This window comes from Scyliorhinus torazame, chromosome 9, assembly GCF_047496885.1.
Source record: "Scyliorhinus torazame isolate Kashiwa2021f chromosome 9, sScyTor2.1, whole genome shotgun sequence".
In the NCBI taxonomy this organism is placed as follows: Eukaryota; Metazoa; Chordata; class Chondrichthyes; order Carcharhiniformes; family Scyliorhinidae; genus Scyliorhinus; species Scyliorhinus torazame.
This window is the reverse complement of record NC_092715.1, coordinates 79,418,023-79,435,951: the sequence shown is the minus strand read 5'-3', so window position 1 is coordinate 79,435,951 and position 17,929 is coordinate 79,418,023. Positions and strand designations below refer to the sequence as shown.

Sequence of the window (17,929 nt, the reverse complement as noted above, 5' to 3'; positions counted from 1 at the left end):
CAGCGAACTTTAGGTTCTGTCCACTGAATCATGTCCTCAAGTTTTAGTTCGATAATACTACAAAATGAAAATTTTAAAAATAACTGCCTAACCTAAAAGGCAGTTATTAGAAGCAAACTGAAGTACACCAACCTAATGCAAACCAGACTTGGGATTGAATCTTGGGCCCTGGATTTGCATAGTTCATTTACTCAATGAATTTTGTTTCATATCTTCACACACTTTCCCCCCCTCACTTTGGGGAATAATGGGGAAGTATTAGAAATCTGATCATACACCTGTTGAACCACAGCATGAACCCTCCTTCCACGCCCAACACATCCTGGAGTGGGACTTGCACCCAGAGTTTCTGGCTCAGAAGCAGGGGAACAACCTACTGAGTCACAAGACCTCCTGACAAACCTGATAAACAATTTGAAATCAAAGTGAAAATATCTGCATACATTAATGGCAATCTGGAAAGGAAAATAAACCAAATTTTTCATAATAAAATTTGGAGGAAAATTTATCAAACTAAACTCCAGTTTAAATATTTATTTCATTCTAATAATGCAACTGGTTTCACTATTTTAAATTAAATCAGTCATTAACATTGGTGTCGGATACAAATGGTATTTATAAGAGTTGAATCTTAAAATCTCAAGCCCTAAAAATTCACTCAGATTGTAACAAAAGATTTTCTTATGTATACTTAATGTATACTTCTAAGTTAAAAGCTAAAAATAGCATGCTTATTAAAAATGATGTTTACCTTGGAAATGCCATCCATGTCTCCAGAGCCTGAAATTAAAAGACAAACATCATAATTAGTTTTTGTTTCATCCATCTGAGCTCTATTACTTCCCTGCAGCACTTGATGGAGATCTTTCAGTCAGGTAAAACTGTTAGATGCACAGGAAGGATTGAGGTAAGTTAATCAGAGTACATCTTTGCAACACGATTCGGGTAATTATGTTTCAGAGCCACTGGCCTAATAAATGACATTGGTTTGCAAAAAACAAATATGTGATTTAACTTCAGGTTTCCTTACACTTTCAAGACCACAAGTGTTTAATAAAAATTAGATTGCGCTTTACACGCAGAAACTACCTTAAAGAGATGGGATTCACATTTCCAGGTTGTCCTTAATATCATATGCAAGACTCATGCTTCAACTTTACAAACCGTATGTCACTAGAAATTGAACATTCTCACATCGTATCCTGTAAATAATTTGTAGTGTTAAATTCGGATTGGTCCAGAACTTGTAGTCAGAGGCCAGTTGAGCACGCTCACTGCAGAGCTCGAAGAAAGTTGCCCGCAAAGATCTCGCAAATTCTGCAACATAGATATCGCTTTTCCCAATCTAAATGTAAATCCAGGACCAAGTCAAGGAGGTCTCTAGGTGTCCAGCAACAACAATGTCATTAACCATGGTCAGCAGCCAAACACGCTGACGTATTCCCACAGACAACAAACCAAGAAGTGAATGCACTGATATCTATCACGTTTAATTAAAAACTTTATAGCGAATTAAATAAATGATTGAGACATACGTATTGGTTTAATATGGAAAGAAGGTTAAATAAGCAAGCTTTAAGAAAGTAAATACCAGGGCGGCACGGTAACACGGTGGTTAGCACTGTTGCTTCACAGCTGATTGGCCATGCTAAATTGCCCTTAATGTCCAGAAAAGGTTCGGTGGGGCTACTGGAATAGGGTGGAGGTGTGGGCTTAAGTAGGATGCTCTTTCAAAGGACCGGTGCAGACTCGATGGGCTGAATGGCCTCCATCTGCACTGTAAATTCTATGATTCTATGAACTATCTAATTGTTTTCTAATTGTAATGGAGAAATTTGATATTCTACAAATATGAAATCAAGTTTCCAGGATGAAAGATGCTCAGCAACCTTTTCAAGGGTTTTTACAGCAAGGCTAGTAGTTTAAAAAGGCAGGCTCCTGTTACTTCAGTAATTTTTATTTGATTGTAGTCCGAGTGAGCTTCAATAGTGTACCTAAAGGAAGACATTGGGGCGTTGCGCCTGAAAGGATCCACCCGGCTCACCATGCATCGTGAGATCTAATGCGATCTCGCAAGACGTCATGGTCTGAATCCCGCCATTGTGGGCGGAATCACTATTTTCCAAACCTGCAAATTAGAGTGAGACAGCTAGACTGACTCTAATATGCTCTCCCATTATCTACCCGAGGCGTTGGGGTCTAACCCCTTCGCCTTGAAGACCTCCACAAATGGGGACCAGATGGAACAGCACTCGTGGGGGTCTCCCAGGAGATTGGAGGCCTCAGGTGCTTGCTCTTTGAACAGAATGACACCCTGGTACTACTGATGGCACCTTGGCACCGCCAGCTGGCAATGGCAGTGTCAGGCTGGAAGTGCCAAGCTGGCATTTTTGCCGCGACGGGGATCAGCCCTGGGAATATCTGCACGGTTGCAGTGGGACCCGAGGACCCCCTTACAGATGAGTTGGGGCTTTGGGGTGGGTCACGTTGGGGAGTCGACTGCATTGAGGAATTCCAGAGAGCGGAGCTCCTCAGTGCAGGAAACGGGACTAAGTGCAGCCTTGGTGGGGCATTCCCCGCTGAGGCCTCAAATAGAACTACAGTCCTGGTAGATAGTGGGGTGGTTGTCGGCATTGCGAGCGCCTGGAAATACTTGGCTAAATGCACTCATTATGGGACTCTGTTCCCATTCGATTTGACCGTACCCAGAATCACTGGCAGCAACTTCTGGATTTCCATATTTAACTGCATCTGTGAATTCCAGAAGTTTTGTCAGATTCAGAGAAGTAATTGTGTAAACTCTGCCAGTTTTGCCATGATTTTTAGTACAAAATCGCAGCAATGCTCTTTTCCCTTTTCCACTGTCCTTGATGACTGACTCTCACTTGGGAGAATGAGTTCACCAATATCCAAATGTGCACATTAATAATAATATAATAATAATCTTTATTGTCACAAGTTGGCTTACATTAACACTGCAATGAAGTTACTGTGAAAATCCCCCAGTCGCCACATTCCGGCACCTGTTCGGGTACACAGAGGGAGAATTCAGAATGTCCAAATGACCTAACAGCATGTCTTTCGGGACTTGAGGGAGGAAACCGGAGCACCCAGAGGAAACCCACGCAGACACGGGGAGAACGTGCATACTCCGCACAGACAGCGACCCAAATGGGAATCGAACCTGGGACCCTGGAGCTGTGAAGCGACAGTGCTACCCACTGTGCTACCATGCTGCCCAATAATAATGATAATAATAATAAAAAAGTAAAAGTAAGTAAAGTCACCATAGTCCCAGATGACCATAGGCTGCTTTCCCCTTTGAGGGGGAGAGCTGACTGCCGGTGATTTAACTGGGGGGTGACCACACCTCAGGAGATGGGCAAGGTTGAGAAGGCAGGCCTACATGAACAACCTCAGCTGGTATAGGAATTGGTCTAGCTGTCCAGACAACTGAGCTAAACCAGCCTCCACATATATATGTTCAATTATTATACAAAGTAGTGCAGTATAGTTCATAGATGTACTATAGGTCTCTCACTGTTTTGGGGCTTTTGTCACATAAAACTCAGGCCTGTAAAAGGAATTGAGGTACAGATTAGTCATGATCTAATTCTGAATGGTGGACCTGGTTGGCACCCAGGTGGCACTGTCTGGATGCCAGGCTCACATGCTAGGGTGCGGTGCCAAGCTGGCAAAGTCAGGGTGCCTGGGTGGCACCAGAAGTGCCAGGGTACCACACTGCCCAAAGGGCATGCACTTGGGGGCCTCCGAACCCCTGGGAGACCCCCACAAGTGCCGTTCCGATGGTCCCCATTTGTGGAGACCAGCACTGATCGGCACTTGCCTGAGGGCTCGGAAGCAAATGGGGTACCTCGAAAAACTGTATATTAAAGTGAGACTAGCTGTCTCGCTCTAATATGCAGATTTGCTAAAAAGTGATCCTGCCCACAATTTACATCGCAAACATCTTGCGAGATCGCAGTAGATCTCGCGAGGCGTTGCGAGCAGGGTAAATTCCGGGAGCGGGGGTCTTCTGGCTTCTATTGGCCATGTTGCGCGCGGCGAGTTGCTTTTCGGGCGCAGCGTGCCATTGGATTGCGCCCTGTATAATTCAAAAAATCCTTTGCACTACATTTCAATTTACCTGCACTCCAATTGAATTTCAAATGTTTACCCCTAGAAGTGGCATCTACCAGATCTACAGGCAGAACCTATTACTTAGAGCTGTTTACTTCAGTGCAACTGCATTCAATATGACTCAACAATCAGCAAGACAAATTCAAGGAATGCAAATATTTCTGACCAGTTTCTTCTCCAAATGGAATGTCTCATTTCCAGCTGCCTGGTTGATAAAATAAAACTTTATCCAACTAAGGCAGTGGAGTCAAAGTAATAGGTCAGAAATTTGAACTTGCAAAAGTTGGTACCTGAAAGCGAACATTCAGCTGGCCCATACTTACCCTTCAATTGTAATCAGGAAAAAAATAAAGATGAAAAGGGAATTAGAAACAAAGGCAATGCAGTGTTGAATGGTGCTGTGCATTCAGTTCTTGATTAAAGACATTGCTGTTCCATGAAGGATTTTGCACCATGATTCAATCTACTCTTAATAACTTGCTTTAGTTTTCGGAGATATATTGAAAGATGCATTGGTAATCCGGATGTACTGTATTGGATAGCATGCTGATCTCAAAGATGAAAAATAACTTTTTTGTGGTCAAAATTCAATTCAATATGAATAACAATGTTATCACAACTGAGACAGAGCAGAAAAATAGCAGAATTCAGAAAGATAATAATAATCTTTTTATTGTCACAAGTAGACTTACATTAACACTGCAATGAAGTTACTGTGAAAAGTCCCTAGTCGCCACATTCCGGCGCCTGTTCGGGTACACAGGGAGAATTCAGAATTCTCAGCTGGTACCAGAATTGAACCCGCGCTGCTGGCCTTGTTCTGCATCACAAACCAGCTGTCTAGCCCATTGAGCTAAACCAGCCCAGAGTAACCAAGATTAACCAAGTATTCTGTCATCGATCGACAACATGCAGCTGAGCCCAAGAGGTTGCAAGAAAGAATTTCTCTATTCTTTTACTCTCAGTAATGTTATTCCTACCACAAACAAATGATTAGTAAATACAATGACTACCAAGGTAAAATACATTTGGTTAAGTGTCAGGAGAAAAAGTAACACCTAATAGGATCACTTGTAAATGCTTAAATTGAGCAGTTTTCGTAATTCATTTTCTTATTCTCATACTCAGAGTAAACAAAATTCACCAAGGGGTAAAGTGACATTAGGAAATCTTACTCACCTGAGGGTTGATTATAATCAGTGAGCAGCTGCCTCACGTTGGTGTATCACATTAATACTGAATTAGATATGCCAACTTAAGGTTGTTTGTGTGGATTGGAATCAAGCCTCTCTGGTATTGTTGTATACACATCAGGAAGTTTCTGAAGTGCATTCATAATGATCATGAGGTTCACAAGAGAGTTAAAAAGCTACCAATTTGGAGAAATAGAGCAGAATAACTAATATGGCAAAGTGAGTAAAAATTCATTATGCTTTATTCATTTTCTCTTTACCTAATGATCCGTTCATGTGATGTGGTTCCATTCCACCCATTGCCCCTATTGGACCATCTGAGCCAGGACCCATTGGAAACTAAAAATAAAAAGCACAATCTGAATGTAACTTTTGTCAATGGGACTTTCTACATATACAACAAAGCATATTTACATGCTGTTCTATTGCTTCAACTTCCTTATTAGCTGCATTAAAGGAATTTCACAATTCATTTGGTACAAAGAATCCCTACTGTACAGAAGGAGGCCATTCGGCCTATTGGGTCTGCACCGACCCTTTGAAAGACCATCCTACCTGAGCCCAATCCCCCACCTTATCCCTGTAATCCCACCCAACGTTTGGGCACTTAAAGGCAATTTAGCATGGCCCATCCACCCAACCCAAACATTTTTGGATTGTGGGAGGAAACCGGAGCACCCGGAGAAAGCCCATTCATATGGGGAGAACATACAAACTCCACACAGTCACCTGAGGTCGGAATCGAACTCAGGTCCCTGGTGCTGTGAGACAGCTGTGCTAACCACTGTGCCAACGTGCCACATGAAACATGAGTAGTCAATGACAGAAGCAGCCACATGAAAATCTTGCATTCCTGTCCATAGCCCTCTCTTTTTTGAAATAATCATTCTGTTTAAGCTGGTTTTAGTCGTGCTTTACGTGCTATGATGCCATCAAGTGTAATCCTGGCAAACAAAATTGGAAGAGAATGGGGTCAACTTCAGTTTGACAAATATTGTTTCTGATGATAGTTGCATCATGGTTCCCAGTGGCATCACAATGAGATGTAAATACCTGACTGACTATTATAAATCTTTCAGAAGCATCACAAGCATAGAAACAAAACCGGAAATGACTGAGATAGTAACCTACCTTCTGAGAATCTGGAGCAGAAGAGGGAAATATTCTGAGTTCTGCCATCTTCTACGAGGACATTAGTTTTTAACCATGCAGCATGGAGTTTGCCTCCGTGAATGGGCAGCAGTGGACTGAAACCTGGCTGTACCTTCTTGCAGGTATGCTGCTGTGTTGACCTGTGGATTGGTTCTGTGGTGCCACAAAGGAAAGCCCTCCTTGCAAGCATCTGAGGCAGCACAATCTCAACTTCACCAGGTACAGGATGGGGGGTGCCAGGCTCTAATATTTGTCTACAAATTCATGCCGGCACCAATGGGTCCCTTTGCTTTCATAATGGCCTGTCGTTTCTTAATCCCATGCCTATTCAGCCTTGACAACGGTTCCTGATGCCTTTTAGTGCTTCAGATTTCCAACGCTTTCCAGATTCTTGTGAATTCTTGCCCTTCTTATGACACACGCCTTTAATTGACCCCACCCTATAATTTGAGGTACATAGGGCGGGATACTCCGTTAGCCGACGGCGAAATTGGGAAATGTGATTGGGTGGAGAATAGCTTCCTATGCCAAAATCGCGGCAGGTGTCGATTTGATGCCAAATCGCAATTCTCGATCACCTCAAAAACGGCGTCAACGCGTTTCACTCCTCATGTACAGTAGATACGATTTTCATATCTTTAGTGGGCCTGACCTGGTACTCTACAGGGCCTCTGCGATTCTCCATTCCCGATGGGCCGAGTTCCCGACGGCGTGGTTCACTTGTGCTTTTAAAAATTGTGAAAATTGTGTTTTGGCTGTTGAGGGAGATAGGGGGTGCGGAAGGTGTCCAACATCGTCATAATTTGTTGACAGCTGTATGGGCGCATTCCAGCACAACCAGTGCCATCTTTTTGGCTGGAATAAGTGTGTGTGAGGAGTGTAATGTGTATGTGCAGCTGCAGCTTGTCAGCCTCCTTAGTGTCAATCACGGACCTGACGAATCCCGCCACGTTTTTAATTGGAATCGATTGTGTTCCACGTGGTGCCGGTGCTAGCCCCTTAAAAATAGCAAAATTGGTGCAGGTGAGCCACTGATTTTTCTGCGTGAAAGTGCATGGATTCTCCGTTGGCCTCAACAAAAACAGAGAATCCAGCCCATAATATTTATGTCGTATGCAGGTGATGTCACCCCTACAATGATTAGAGTTTGCACCTTGAATTGCAAATTGTTAAGTTTAATTGTGTGCAATTTGCACATGGGATACTGGCTGGTCGAAATGCAGTGTAAACCTGAATAGAACTGAAGAGAAAAGTCGCCACTAATATTTAGGATCTTGAGCACAGGTTTGTACTTCACACCTTTATGGTGTATTGAATTGGAAAATTTGTATTAAAATTAACTTGAAATTAATGCTTGCTTCACTTACATTAGACCTGCTGGCCCCAGGGGGCACAGCATTCATCATTGTGTACATATTGTCACTGGAGTTTGTTGAATCTGAAATAACCAGAGATACAATAGGTTAAAGCTCTTGTTGCAATCTTTCAAGGATATCACAGGATGTTTATATTGGTGGTATACAATTCTACAATGTCTGCCTCAAAGGAATAACAAGATGAGCAGATGCGCATATGCTGCTGGATCCCTCATCCATACCTTTGTAAATTCTAGATTTGACTATTCCAATGGACTTCTAGTTGGCATCCTATGTTCTAACCTCCTTGGGCTTGACCTCTCTACCACTGTAATCTCCTCCAATCCAACAACTCTCTGAGATAACTGTGTTAATCTAATTCTGCTCTCCTGAGCCTCCCCAATTTCAATCATGTCCACCATTGGTGGCCATGCCATCAGATGCCAAGGCCCTGAGATCTGAAACTACCACCATAAATTTCTTAATCTCTCTGCCTTTATTTCCTTGATAATGCATTTCGTAAGATTGGTCTTTTTGGCCAATCTTTTGGTCATTTGCCCTAATACCTCCATATGTTGGTGGGTGTCAAATTATGTTCAGTAAAGCTCTTGTGAAGGACCTTGGAATGTTTTATTACATTATAGGCGCCATATAAATACAACTTGTTGTTGTTACTAAACATATAAAAGAAAAACATTCCAGGGACTTCCTTCCATCCTGCCAGAGTACCAAGTGGAGTCAAGGAGCTTCAATACAAGGAATTTTTATAAATCAAAAATAGAGGCAAAGGATGAAGAACAGTGAAAGCATATCCAAAATGTTTTGCATCTTTTAAGAAACGGAGACATGAGTGGCAGATAAAATTCAGCCTGCATAAATGTAAAATAAAAGGAAGGAACCAAGATGGTGCGTACTGGCTATATAGGGAACATTAAAAAAAAGACTAGAAAACTATTATGAAACCATTGTTTGTACAATGTAACAAAAAGACACCTTAAGGAAATAAAGAATATAGCTCAACAGCCATGGCAGTGACTGTATACTGTAAGAACTCTCTCATAATTTGAAGTAGCATTTGAAGCACTATTCTGCATACAATATGAAGTAAATAAACAATATTCAGGGATTGTTGTATACGATATTCAGGATGATCCCAATTTGAAGAATCGATTGGGTAAGTGATGCTAATCATTTAGCATTACAAAGCAGTCAATTACAAATGCACTGCTCAAACATATTGAGCACTGACCATTTTGAGCAGTTCCATAAATGCTTAGCCTGTACTTACCAATTTCAAAGGTAAAGATTTCAGGTAAAGTCACATCAGGCCTCATCAGCATATGGCCAGCAGGCAGCGCAGGACAGATTGCCAGCTCCATGCCACCACAATATCAGTCAGCCAGCCAGAAAAAGAAAGGTAAGCCCAGGGGAGAGGGTTGAGACCCACCAATGTTTCCTTGGGAATGTAGTGTTGGCTGAAAATAAGCAGGAGCTGACATACATGGATATGTCGTGCCACATGATATTTGGAATTTTACCACCTCGGCTTCTGTTGGGTGGGAAGCTTCAAAATTTCCGTCATAGTTTAGCAATTAAAATGGGCAATCGGGTGACTTCCATGAAGCATCACTGATACAATTGCATAAGAATCATCTTTGATCTGCACACAACCAATTAAGTAAAACCGTTAGATTTCAGCTATTTTAAATAATTTACCTAAAACCTACAGCACCTGAAAGGTATTAAGTTGGGTAAAAGTTAATATATGCAATTCTGTGCTTTTCGCTATTTTAGGTCTCTCTTAATTTTAGTTGATGGTAAATTTCTAAAAGGTGAAGAGAAAGGAATAGCATTTTCTTGGTAATGTGAATATTCAAATAAATGGGTCTCTGATGGGGGTCGGGTCACCTTCATGGGTGCGTGCTGTGTGTGTGTGTGGGGGGGGGGGGGGGGGTGACCTGTTATTCATAGGGTCATGGGGGGGGGGGGGGAAGGATGGCCCTACTTTTCAGTGGAGGGGGCAGGAGTTGAATTGTGGGGGAACCGGACCTGCCCCTGGAACTTGGTATTGGACCACCCGCTCAAAATGGCAGCCTGATACCGGAATTATAATGGAATCTCGAGAGCTCCCTGCAATGCATAAATGTGCATGGAAAAGGGGGATCGCATACCGGACTCCACTCCTAGCGCCGGCGTAGACCAGGAGCAATTCTACTCCGGCAGGAGCACTTAGTCTCCCAAATGGAGAATTCTACCCATAGCTGTCTCTAAGTGATCATGTGCAAAATTTCTTCTCATGTGCCTGCTTTCCTCAAAACGTCGTCACTTGTTCTGTGCAATATCTGCTTTGTAAATTTTCTGCGCTTCCTGATGTCCTGATTGCTTTTCCCATCCGATGTTATTAGGCTACTCAGATTATTTTAGTTCTTTCCATTCCACTCTTATTTTGCTTCCATTAAATATATTTTCCTTTTTTTACTTAATGGCCCTTTGAATTCTTAGATGCAGGGCATTTTTACTGGTGGTTATTATCAATAGGACAAAGATCATGTGCGATTCAGCGGCCTAGATCCCCCTCTAGCGTAGTTGCACCCCCCATGTTGCTCCCAGAAGTCAGCGAACTCTGGCTGACCTCGGCTTCCCCCTTTGCCCTCGGCCCCTCACTGTGCGAGGCCCCCTCCTTCCTGCGTCCCTGTTCCCGCCACAATTACCCTAACGCGGGAGCAAAGCCCGCGTTTCCCACTCGGCCCCGCCCCTAATGGCGCATTTCCCTTCTCCTTCCCCTTTCCTTCCCACCGGCGCCCACAGTTCCTCATACTCCCCCCTCACCCCCCCAACGAGGGGAAGAGAGAAAAGGTACAGGGTCGAAGAATTAACAAATTGAAAAATCATCCCCCCCCCTTCCCCTTCCTCGCCCCACATAATCACCCCACCACTTTATCCCAGAAGCTCTTTCTCTCGCCAGACTATTCCAGCTTCTCGTCCACAATGAATGTCCACGCCTCTTCTGCCGTCTCAAAGTAGTGGTGCTTCCCTTGGTGTGTGACCCACAGTCTCGCCGGTTGCAACATTCCAAATTGAACCTTCTTTTTGTGAAGCACCGCCTTAGCCCGATTGAAACTTGCCCTCCTTCTCGCCACCTCCGCACTCCAATCCTGGTATACGCAGATCACCGCGTTCTCCCACCTACAGCTCCGAGTTTTCTTCGCCCATCTGAGGACCGTCTCTCTGTCGTTGTAGCGGAGAAACCTCACCACTATAGCTCGAGGTATTTCTCCAGACTTTGGTCTTTGCGGCAGAACTCGATAGGCTCCCTCCACCTCCAAGGGGCCCGTCGGGGCCTCCGATCCCATTAGCGAGTGAAGCATCGTGGTTACATATGCCCCGACATCCGCCCCCTCTGCGCCTTCGGGAAAACCCAGGACTCTTAAATTCTTCCTCCTTTAATTATTCTCCAGTGTTTCCAACCTCTCCACACACCTTTTGTGCTGTGCCTCGTGCGTCTCTGTCTTCACCACCAGGCCCTGTATTTCATCTTCGTTTTCAGCAGTCTTTGCCTTCACGACCCAAAGCTCCAGCTCCTGGGTCCTCTGCTCCTCCTTTAGCCCTTCAATCACCTGTAATATCGGGGCCAACACCTCCTTCTTCAACTCCTTCTTCAGCTCTTCCACACAGCGCTGCAGGAACTCTTGTTGCTCCGGGCCCCATAACAAACAGCCACCTTCCGACGCCATCTTGCTTCGAGCTTCCCTTCCTTGCCGCTGCTCCAGAGGATCTTCTGCAATCCGGCCGCTATCCTCTCCTTTTTCCATGTGTATCCGGGGGGATTCCCTTCTAGTTTACCGCACAGTGATTTTGACCGTTTAAATTGCCGTTGGGGCTCCTATCAAGAGCCCAAAAGTCCGTTCCAACGGGAGGTGCCGAAACGTCAGCTGGTGATATTTGTCTTTATTAACTGAGGCATAGAATATATGAGCAGGGAGGTTATGATGGAGCTGTATAAAACTCTGATATTAGAGTGTGGCGACTAGGGGCTTTTCACAGTAACTTCATTGCAGTGTTAATGTAAGCCTACTTGTGACAATAAAGATTATTATTATTATGATGTACAGTTCTGGTCGCCACACTATTGGAAGGAAGTGATTGCACAAGAGAGCGTGCAGTGGAGATTCACCAGCATGTTCCTAAGCTGGTGCTTTTCAGCTATCAAGAGAGACTAGATAGTTTGGGGTTGTTTTCCTTGGAGTAGGGAAGGCTGAGGGGAGACCTGTTTTTAAGGTGTATAAAATTATGAGGGCAAAGATATGGTGGGTAGGAAGAAAATGTTCCCCTTAGCAGAGGGTCAATAACCATGGGGCTTAGATTTAAGGTACAAGGAGATGTATGGAAAAACTTTTTCACCCAGAGGGTGGTGGGAATCTGAAGGGATGGCAGAGGCGGGAACCCTCACAGCATTTATGAAGTATTTAGATGAGCACATGAAATGCCATAGCATACAAGGCCATGGGCCAAGTGCTGGAAAATGGGATGAGTGTAAATAGGTGCTTGATGGCCACACGTACACACTGTGGCTGAAGGGCCTCTTCATTGCTGAAAAACTCTTATGACTCTTTCAAAGTGAAAGCACTCAACATAAATTTGTACACATCTTTAAATCTATCAGTGATCTCAACTTATTGATTCACAAATTGTCAAATTATTATGATGGACTTCAAGTACATCTTTCAATGTATTATAGAAATCTATTCTATGGGCGGGATTTTCCATGTGCCGTCTGTGGTGTGTTTTGCGACGGTAGAGGTGGCCCGCCTTGGTTGGCAAAGGGATCTTCCAGTCCCGTGTCTGTCAATGGGATTTTCCCTTGTTTGCAGCCTCCGCTGCCAGGGAACCCACGGAGGGTCACCGTCGGTGATACCGGAAGATCCTGCTGACAGAGACAGCTGGAAAATTTCAGCTTATACCCCTATTGGTTTGATTCTGAAAAAACCCTGTAGTTACAGGTGTATTTAGTGTCAGCTACGTACATGTATATTGTTGATTAATTCTTTGCATAATAATTCTGAGCATTCAATACCTATCAATATAGTGCATGCTCAGCAGTGCAGCATATTGAAACACAAAATACACAGGAGTAGGGTCAGGTGTAAGATCCTCCATGTCAATGCAACCTCAATTAAGACTGCGGTGGAAACAATAAGTGGCGGCTGGTTACTTCTGTATGTTAGGAGAAGGGAAAGAGACCACCCCCCCGTCCCCCATTCCCCTATCAAACTATACAAGGATTCCATTGGCGAGAAAAATGGAAAGTTGTGGGTGGGAGAAACACAATAGACACTGTAACTATCACTGAGAATTAGAAAATGTTTTTGACCAGATTAAACGGAGGTGTTCCCACTCACACCACACAAATTTGGTTTAAGTCCAACCTTCATTAAAGGGATTTGGAAAAACCTGGATCACTTGCCAAACTTCATTAGCAGCAGATGGACTTTCCTCTAAACACTTACAAGTGTAGATAGAATACCACAGGGCTGCCTACATCTCGATTGTTATTTCATTAACACTGGACCTCCTGGCTGGAGCCATTAAAGTAGTGTAAAAATCCAAAGCATTTCGATCAAGGCTCCAAATTTACCTGGATGAGAGTGGGGGGGGGGGGGGGTGTTAGGTGCGATACGTGAATCCCAGGCCGTGTACCTGAGGAGTCTGGCCAATCTTATAAACAAAATTAAAATGACACAATAGGTATGATGAATGCGGCAGGTTTACATTGAGGTTACCGTTGGCTGAATGACGTTCATGCTTTGAGGTGGCGTAAATACAATACTACCACCAATATAATAAGCTTTTCTGTTATTGCAAAGGTTTTAAAAATTACTGTCACAAAGAATCACTAAGTGATTATTAAACCAGTAATTGTTTCTTTTGTGTTAGTGGTTAGTGTATATGCGATTTTTTTCATGTTAACTAATGACTCCCTTCCCCATTCATTAGATTATACTCAAAATGCTAATCTATCTTTTCTCTTGTCATATGATAATGGATGTGTTGTACACAAGGAAGAGAGGATTTGTGTAATGGAGGTGGGCAATTTGACTCATTCCTTCCACAACCTCTGTTGTGTCGCCTGCATGATTTTAACAAGCAAGACCTATCTGCATGCTGCAGGTCAACTTCTTGACCAAAACTTGTGCAAAGTGACAGGTGGCCGGTGTGTGGGAGGGGAATTTCAGCATTAAAGAATAGCTGCCTGCAACTAGCTAAGTAAGTGACTTTGGGAGAGTCTTTGGGAGTCAGCAGCAAGTATGGGCCAGACATGGGAGCTAAAACATAGTTGTCCTGGTTCTCCAACCAGTGCTCCTTGCTATGAGTACCTGAGCACAAAATTAACCCTAATATTTCAACCAAAATGAACATTTACTTCTTACTGGCACTAGTTCAAGTTAAAATAAATTAGGTTTGTTCAAAAGGTTCACAACATCCTGCAACCTTGCAGCTTTTGAAAATAAGGCAAATGATAGATGCCTACTTCCCATTGATTCCTTGTAATCAGGTAATTTAATAACTTGTATATAAGATCCAAACACTTTTGATTCTGTATTTGCTGTCAAATTCCTCAAGGCAACAACAAATACACATTCATTACTCATCAAATTCTGCAATATTCTAGAATGACAAAATGAAACAGAAGAACAAGGTAATGCTTTCTACCTCCTGGGCTAGGCATGATGGGAGTTCCTGGAGGCCCTCCACCACCAGGGGGTCCCTGCAAAACAATAGTCATCAGGAATTTAGTACACACAATACTCATCTGAAATGTGTTAGATATAATCTGCTAATTAAGTAGAACCATGAACTTCTTTGTGTTTACAGCCATGTCTAAAATAAAATCAGCTAATCTGTGCTTCACAGCACTGGTTCACTTGTTTTCAAATGTAGAAAAGACTGGCTACGATACATCTGAATCTACACAGCCAGATGCTTCTGCTGGTCTCAGTACCTCCATGCTGGGCAAGAGGGAGAAATTAGCAATGGTCCCTCTCCTAATTATTATCCAGTGACCCCTGCAAGTGAATGTCAGGATCAAGCTGATCTATGATTATTCCTACAGTTCAATAGCCTAGCAACATTCACTGTCTAGGCATGCGTATGATAAATGGTCACTTGAGCCTGGACCAGAAATCATCTGTGCTTATGAAACTGCACTTTACTAAGAATGAATTGCTCCAAGATCAGAGCAAAATGTTGTCCAAAAAAAATGACCTTTTAACCAATCCGAATTACTGATCTGATTAATGCCAAATACTTATATCTTGATAATACTTGCTTATTTAAAAATAGCATGATTTATATCACACTTATCGTGTCATGACATCCCAAAGTGCTTTACAGCCAATGAAGTACATTTGAAGTGTAGTCACTGTTGTAATTTCGGAAACATGGTGGCTAATTTGTGCACAACCAAGTCTCACAAATTGCAATAATGTAAAGACTCAGTAATCTGATTTGAGTGACGCTACTTCAGAAGTAAGCAGTGGCGCAGGCACTGGGAGAACTCCTCTGCTTTTCTTCAAACAGTGCCAAAGGGACATCAGACAATGCAGCATTCCCTCAGTATCGCACAAAATTGTCAACCATGAGTTTTGTGATGAGATTTTTAATTTTGAAGTTTGCAACAGTTGAAGGTTCGGTCTAACATGTAAAAGTGTATAAGTACTGAACTAGAGAGGAAAAAACATTGAAATAGCATACAATCAAGTTCAGTGTCATAATAGATGCATTTGCCCTTTGTCCTTGATCGTGATAGGTGAACATGTACCGACATCACATGGACTGCAGCAGTTCAAGAAGGTGGCTCAACACCACCCTCTCAAGGACAATTGGGGATGGGCAATAAATGTTGACCAAGCTAATGGCACCCTGTGAAAGAATAAATATATGACACCAGGAAACATCAATGCCAATTTAATCTTGGAGTTCCAACATTCATCAATCATTTAAGCTTGGTTTGTGACATTACTGAAGCTCCTTGGTTATGTTATTTTCTTGTAACTGTATAAATGCAATTTTTTTTGACACTGTTAAAAAACTGTTTTCCAGCAACACTATCATTTTAGTCTGAACCACATTATTCAATCACAGAATATTATACCTGCCTGATGGCTGTAATTGCTGATGCCACAACTGCAGAGGCTGCACTCCTTGTACATTTTAAATTTACTTTTATATCAAACTCAGTTGGAAAAGAAAACTGTCCTTACAGGCACTGCAACTGCATGTGTGGGCACACAGAGTGGGTGGAATTCTCCCAATTTGAGACATAGGGCGCGATCTTCTGGCCACCACGCCGGAAAAGCAGCTCGCAGAGGCGCAGCGTGGCCGGTGAAAGCCGGGAGGCCCCGCTCCCGGGATCTACCCAGCTCACAACACCTCACGAGATTCAACACAATCTCGCGAGGCATTGCAAGGAGAATCCTGCCAATAATGGGTGGGATCAGGTTTTTGCAAATCTGCATATTAGAGCATATTACTCTAATGTGCAGATTCTCAAGGTACCTGATGCTTTGGGATTCCATCCTTTTGCCTTGGGGATCGTGGGTGAGCAATGTTTGGTACTGATCCCCACAAATGTGGACTAGAGGATCGGAGGCCCCCAGCTGCATGCCCTTTTGTGGGTATGGTGGTTCCCTGGAAGTGCCAGCCTGGCACCCTGGCAGTGCCACCAGCCTGGCATTGCCAAGGTGCCCAAATGGTGCTGACAGGGGCACTGCCAAATTGGCACTGTCAAACTGGCATTTTTCCTCATGTGTGATCGGGCCGGGGTTGCCTAGTATGGATGTTGTGGGTGGCTGGGGTACCCTCCCATGTTGCGTTCAGGCTGGGGGGGCGTCGGGGATTTTTTTTGTGGGCCTCGGGGATTGGGAAGCCATTTAAAAATAGTGTCCTGATCTCGCGGCACAACGGGGAGTTCCGGTGAGAGGAGCTCCGCTTTGTAAAAAACAGGGCCCCACATTCCCTGTTTAGGCCCCTTATTCAAAGCGTGTCGCGTCGAACAGCCATGTGTTTCTCGGCACTACAAATGCCGGGAAACACACAGCTGAATGCGTTCGCTCAGGAATTTTGTTCACAGAAAGCAGTGTATTTGCGGTCACTAGTGCGGATGGGGAGCTGGTGGTGGGCGGATTTGAGATCCACCGTGGAGAAGACCTTATAATGCACGATCCTGTTTACCAAGTCAGATATGCGGGGGAGAGGGTACGCATCCAGCTGCGTAAACCCGTTGATGGTCTGACTGTAGTCGATGACCATCCTATGCTTCTCCCCGGTCTTTACCACCACTATTTGAGCTCTCCAGGGGCTGTTACTGGCTTTAATGTCCCCTTCTCTCAGTAGCCTTTGGACCTCTGACCTAATAAAGATCCGGTCCTGGGCATGTACCGTCTGCTCCTGGTGGCGACGGGTTTGCAATCCGGGGTGAGGTTCGCAAACAGGGAAGGCGGGTCGACCTTAAGGGTCGCGAAGCCGCAGACAGTAAGGGGGGGTATAGGGCCGCTGAATTGGAAGGTCAGACTTTGCAGATTACACTGAAAGTCTAAACCCAGGGGTGTAGCCGCGCAGAGCTGGGGAAGTACATAGAGGCGGAAATTTTTGAATTCTCTTCCCTGGACTGTGAGGGTTGCTAGGCAGAACCCCTTTATCTCCACTGAGTGGGAACCGGAGGCCAGTGAGATTCTTTGATTAACAGGGTGGATAAGGAGGGAAACTTGCGGGCAGCCACAGTAATATGCTCTAATATGCAGATTTGTAAAAACCTAATCCCACCCATTATTGGCAGGATTCTCCTTGCAATGTCTCGCGAGATTGTGTTGAATCTCGTGAGGTGTTGTGAGCTGGGTAGATCCCGGGAGCGGGGCCTCCCGGCTTTCACCGGCCACGCTGCGCCTCTGCGAGCTGCTTTTCCGGCGTGGTGGCCAGAAGATCGCGCCTTACCGTATCGGGGTGTATAAAGCTCTCTGTGCTCCCAGAGTCGATCAGGCAGGACGTCTCGTGGCCGTTGATGAAGACAGTCGTCGTTGCTGTTGAGAGTGT

General features: G+C 44.1%; 1 protein-coding gene across 11 annotated transcripts in view; it reads right to left on the bottom strand.

The window, feature by feature from the left end:
• ssbp2b (single stranded DNA binding protein 2b) overlaps window positions 1-17,929 on the bottom strand; it is a 645,808-nt gene that overhangs the window by 42,540 nt on the left and 585,339 nt on the right. For all 11 annotated transcript variants that reach the window (XM_072516205.1, XM_072516207.1, XM_072516208.1 and 8 more), the window contains 4 exons: window positions 14,552-14,606; window positions 7,853-7,923; window positions 5,594-5,672; window positions 752-780 (listed from right to left, as the gene is read on the bottom strand). In XM_072516205.1, the coding sequence (XP_072372306.1) occupies window positions 752-780; window positions 5,594-5,672; window positions 7,853-7,923; window positions 14,552-14,606 (234 nt within the window). The remainder of the gene's footprint in view (window positions 1-751; window positions 781-5,593; window positions 5,673-7,852; window positions 7,924-14,551; window positions 14,607-17,929) is intronic.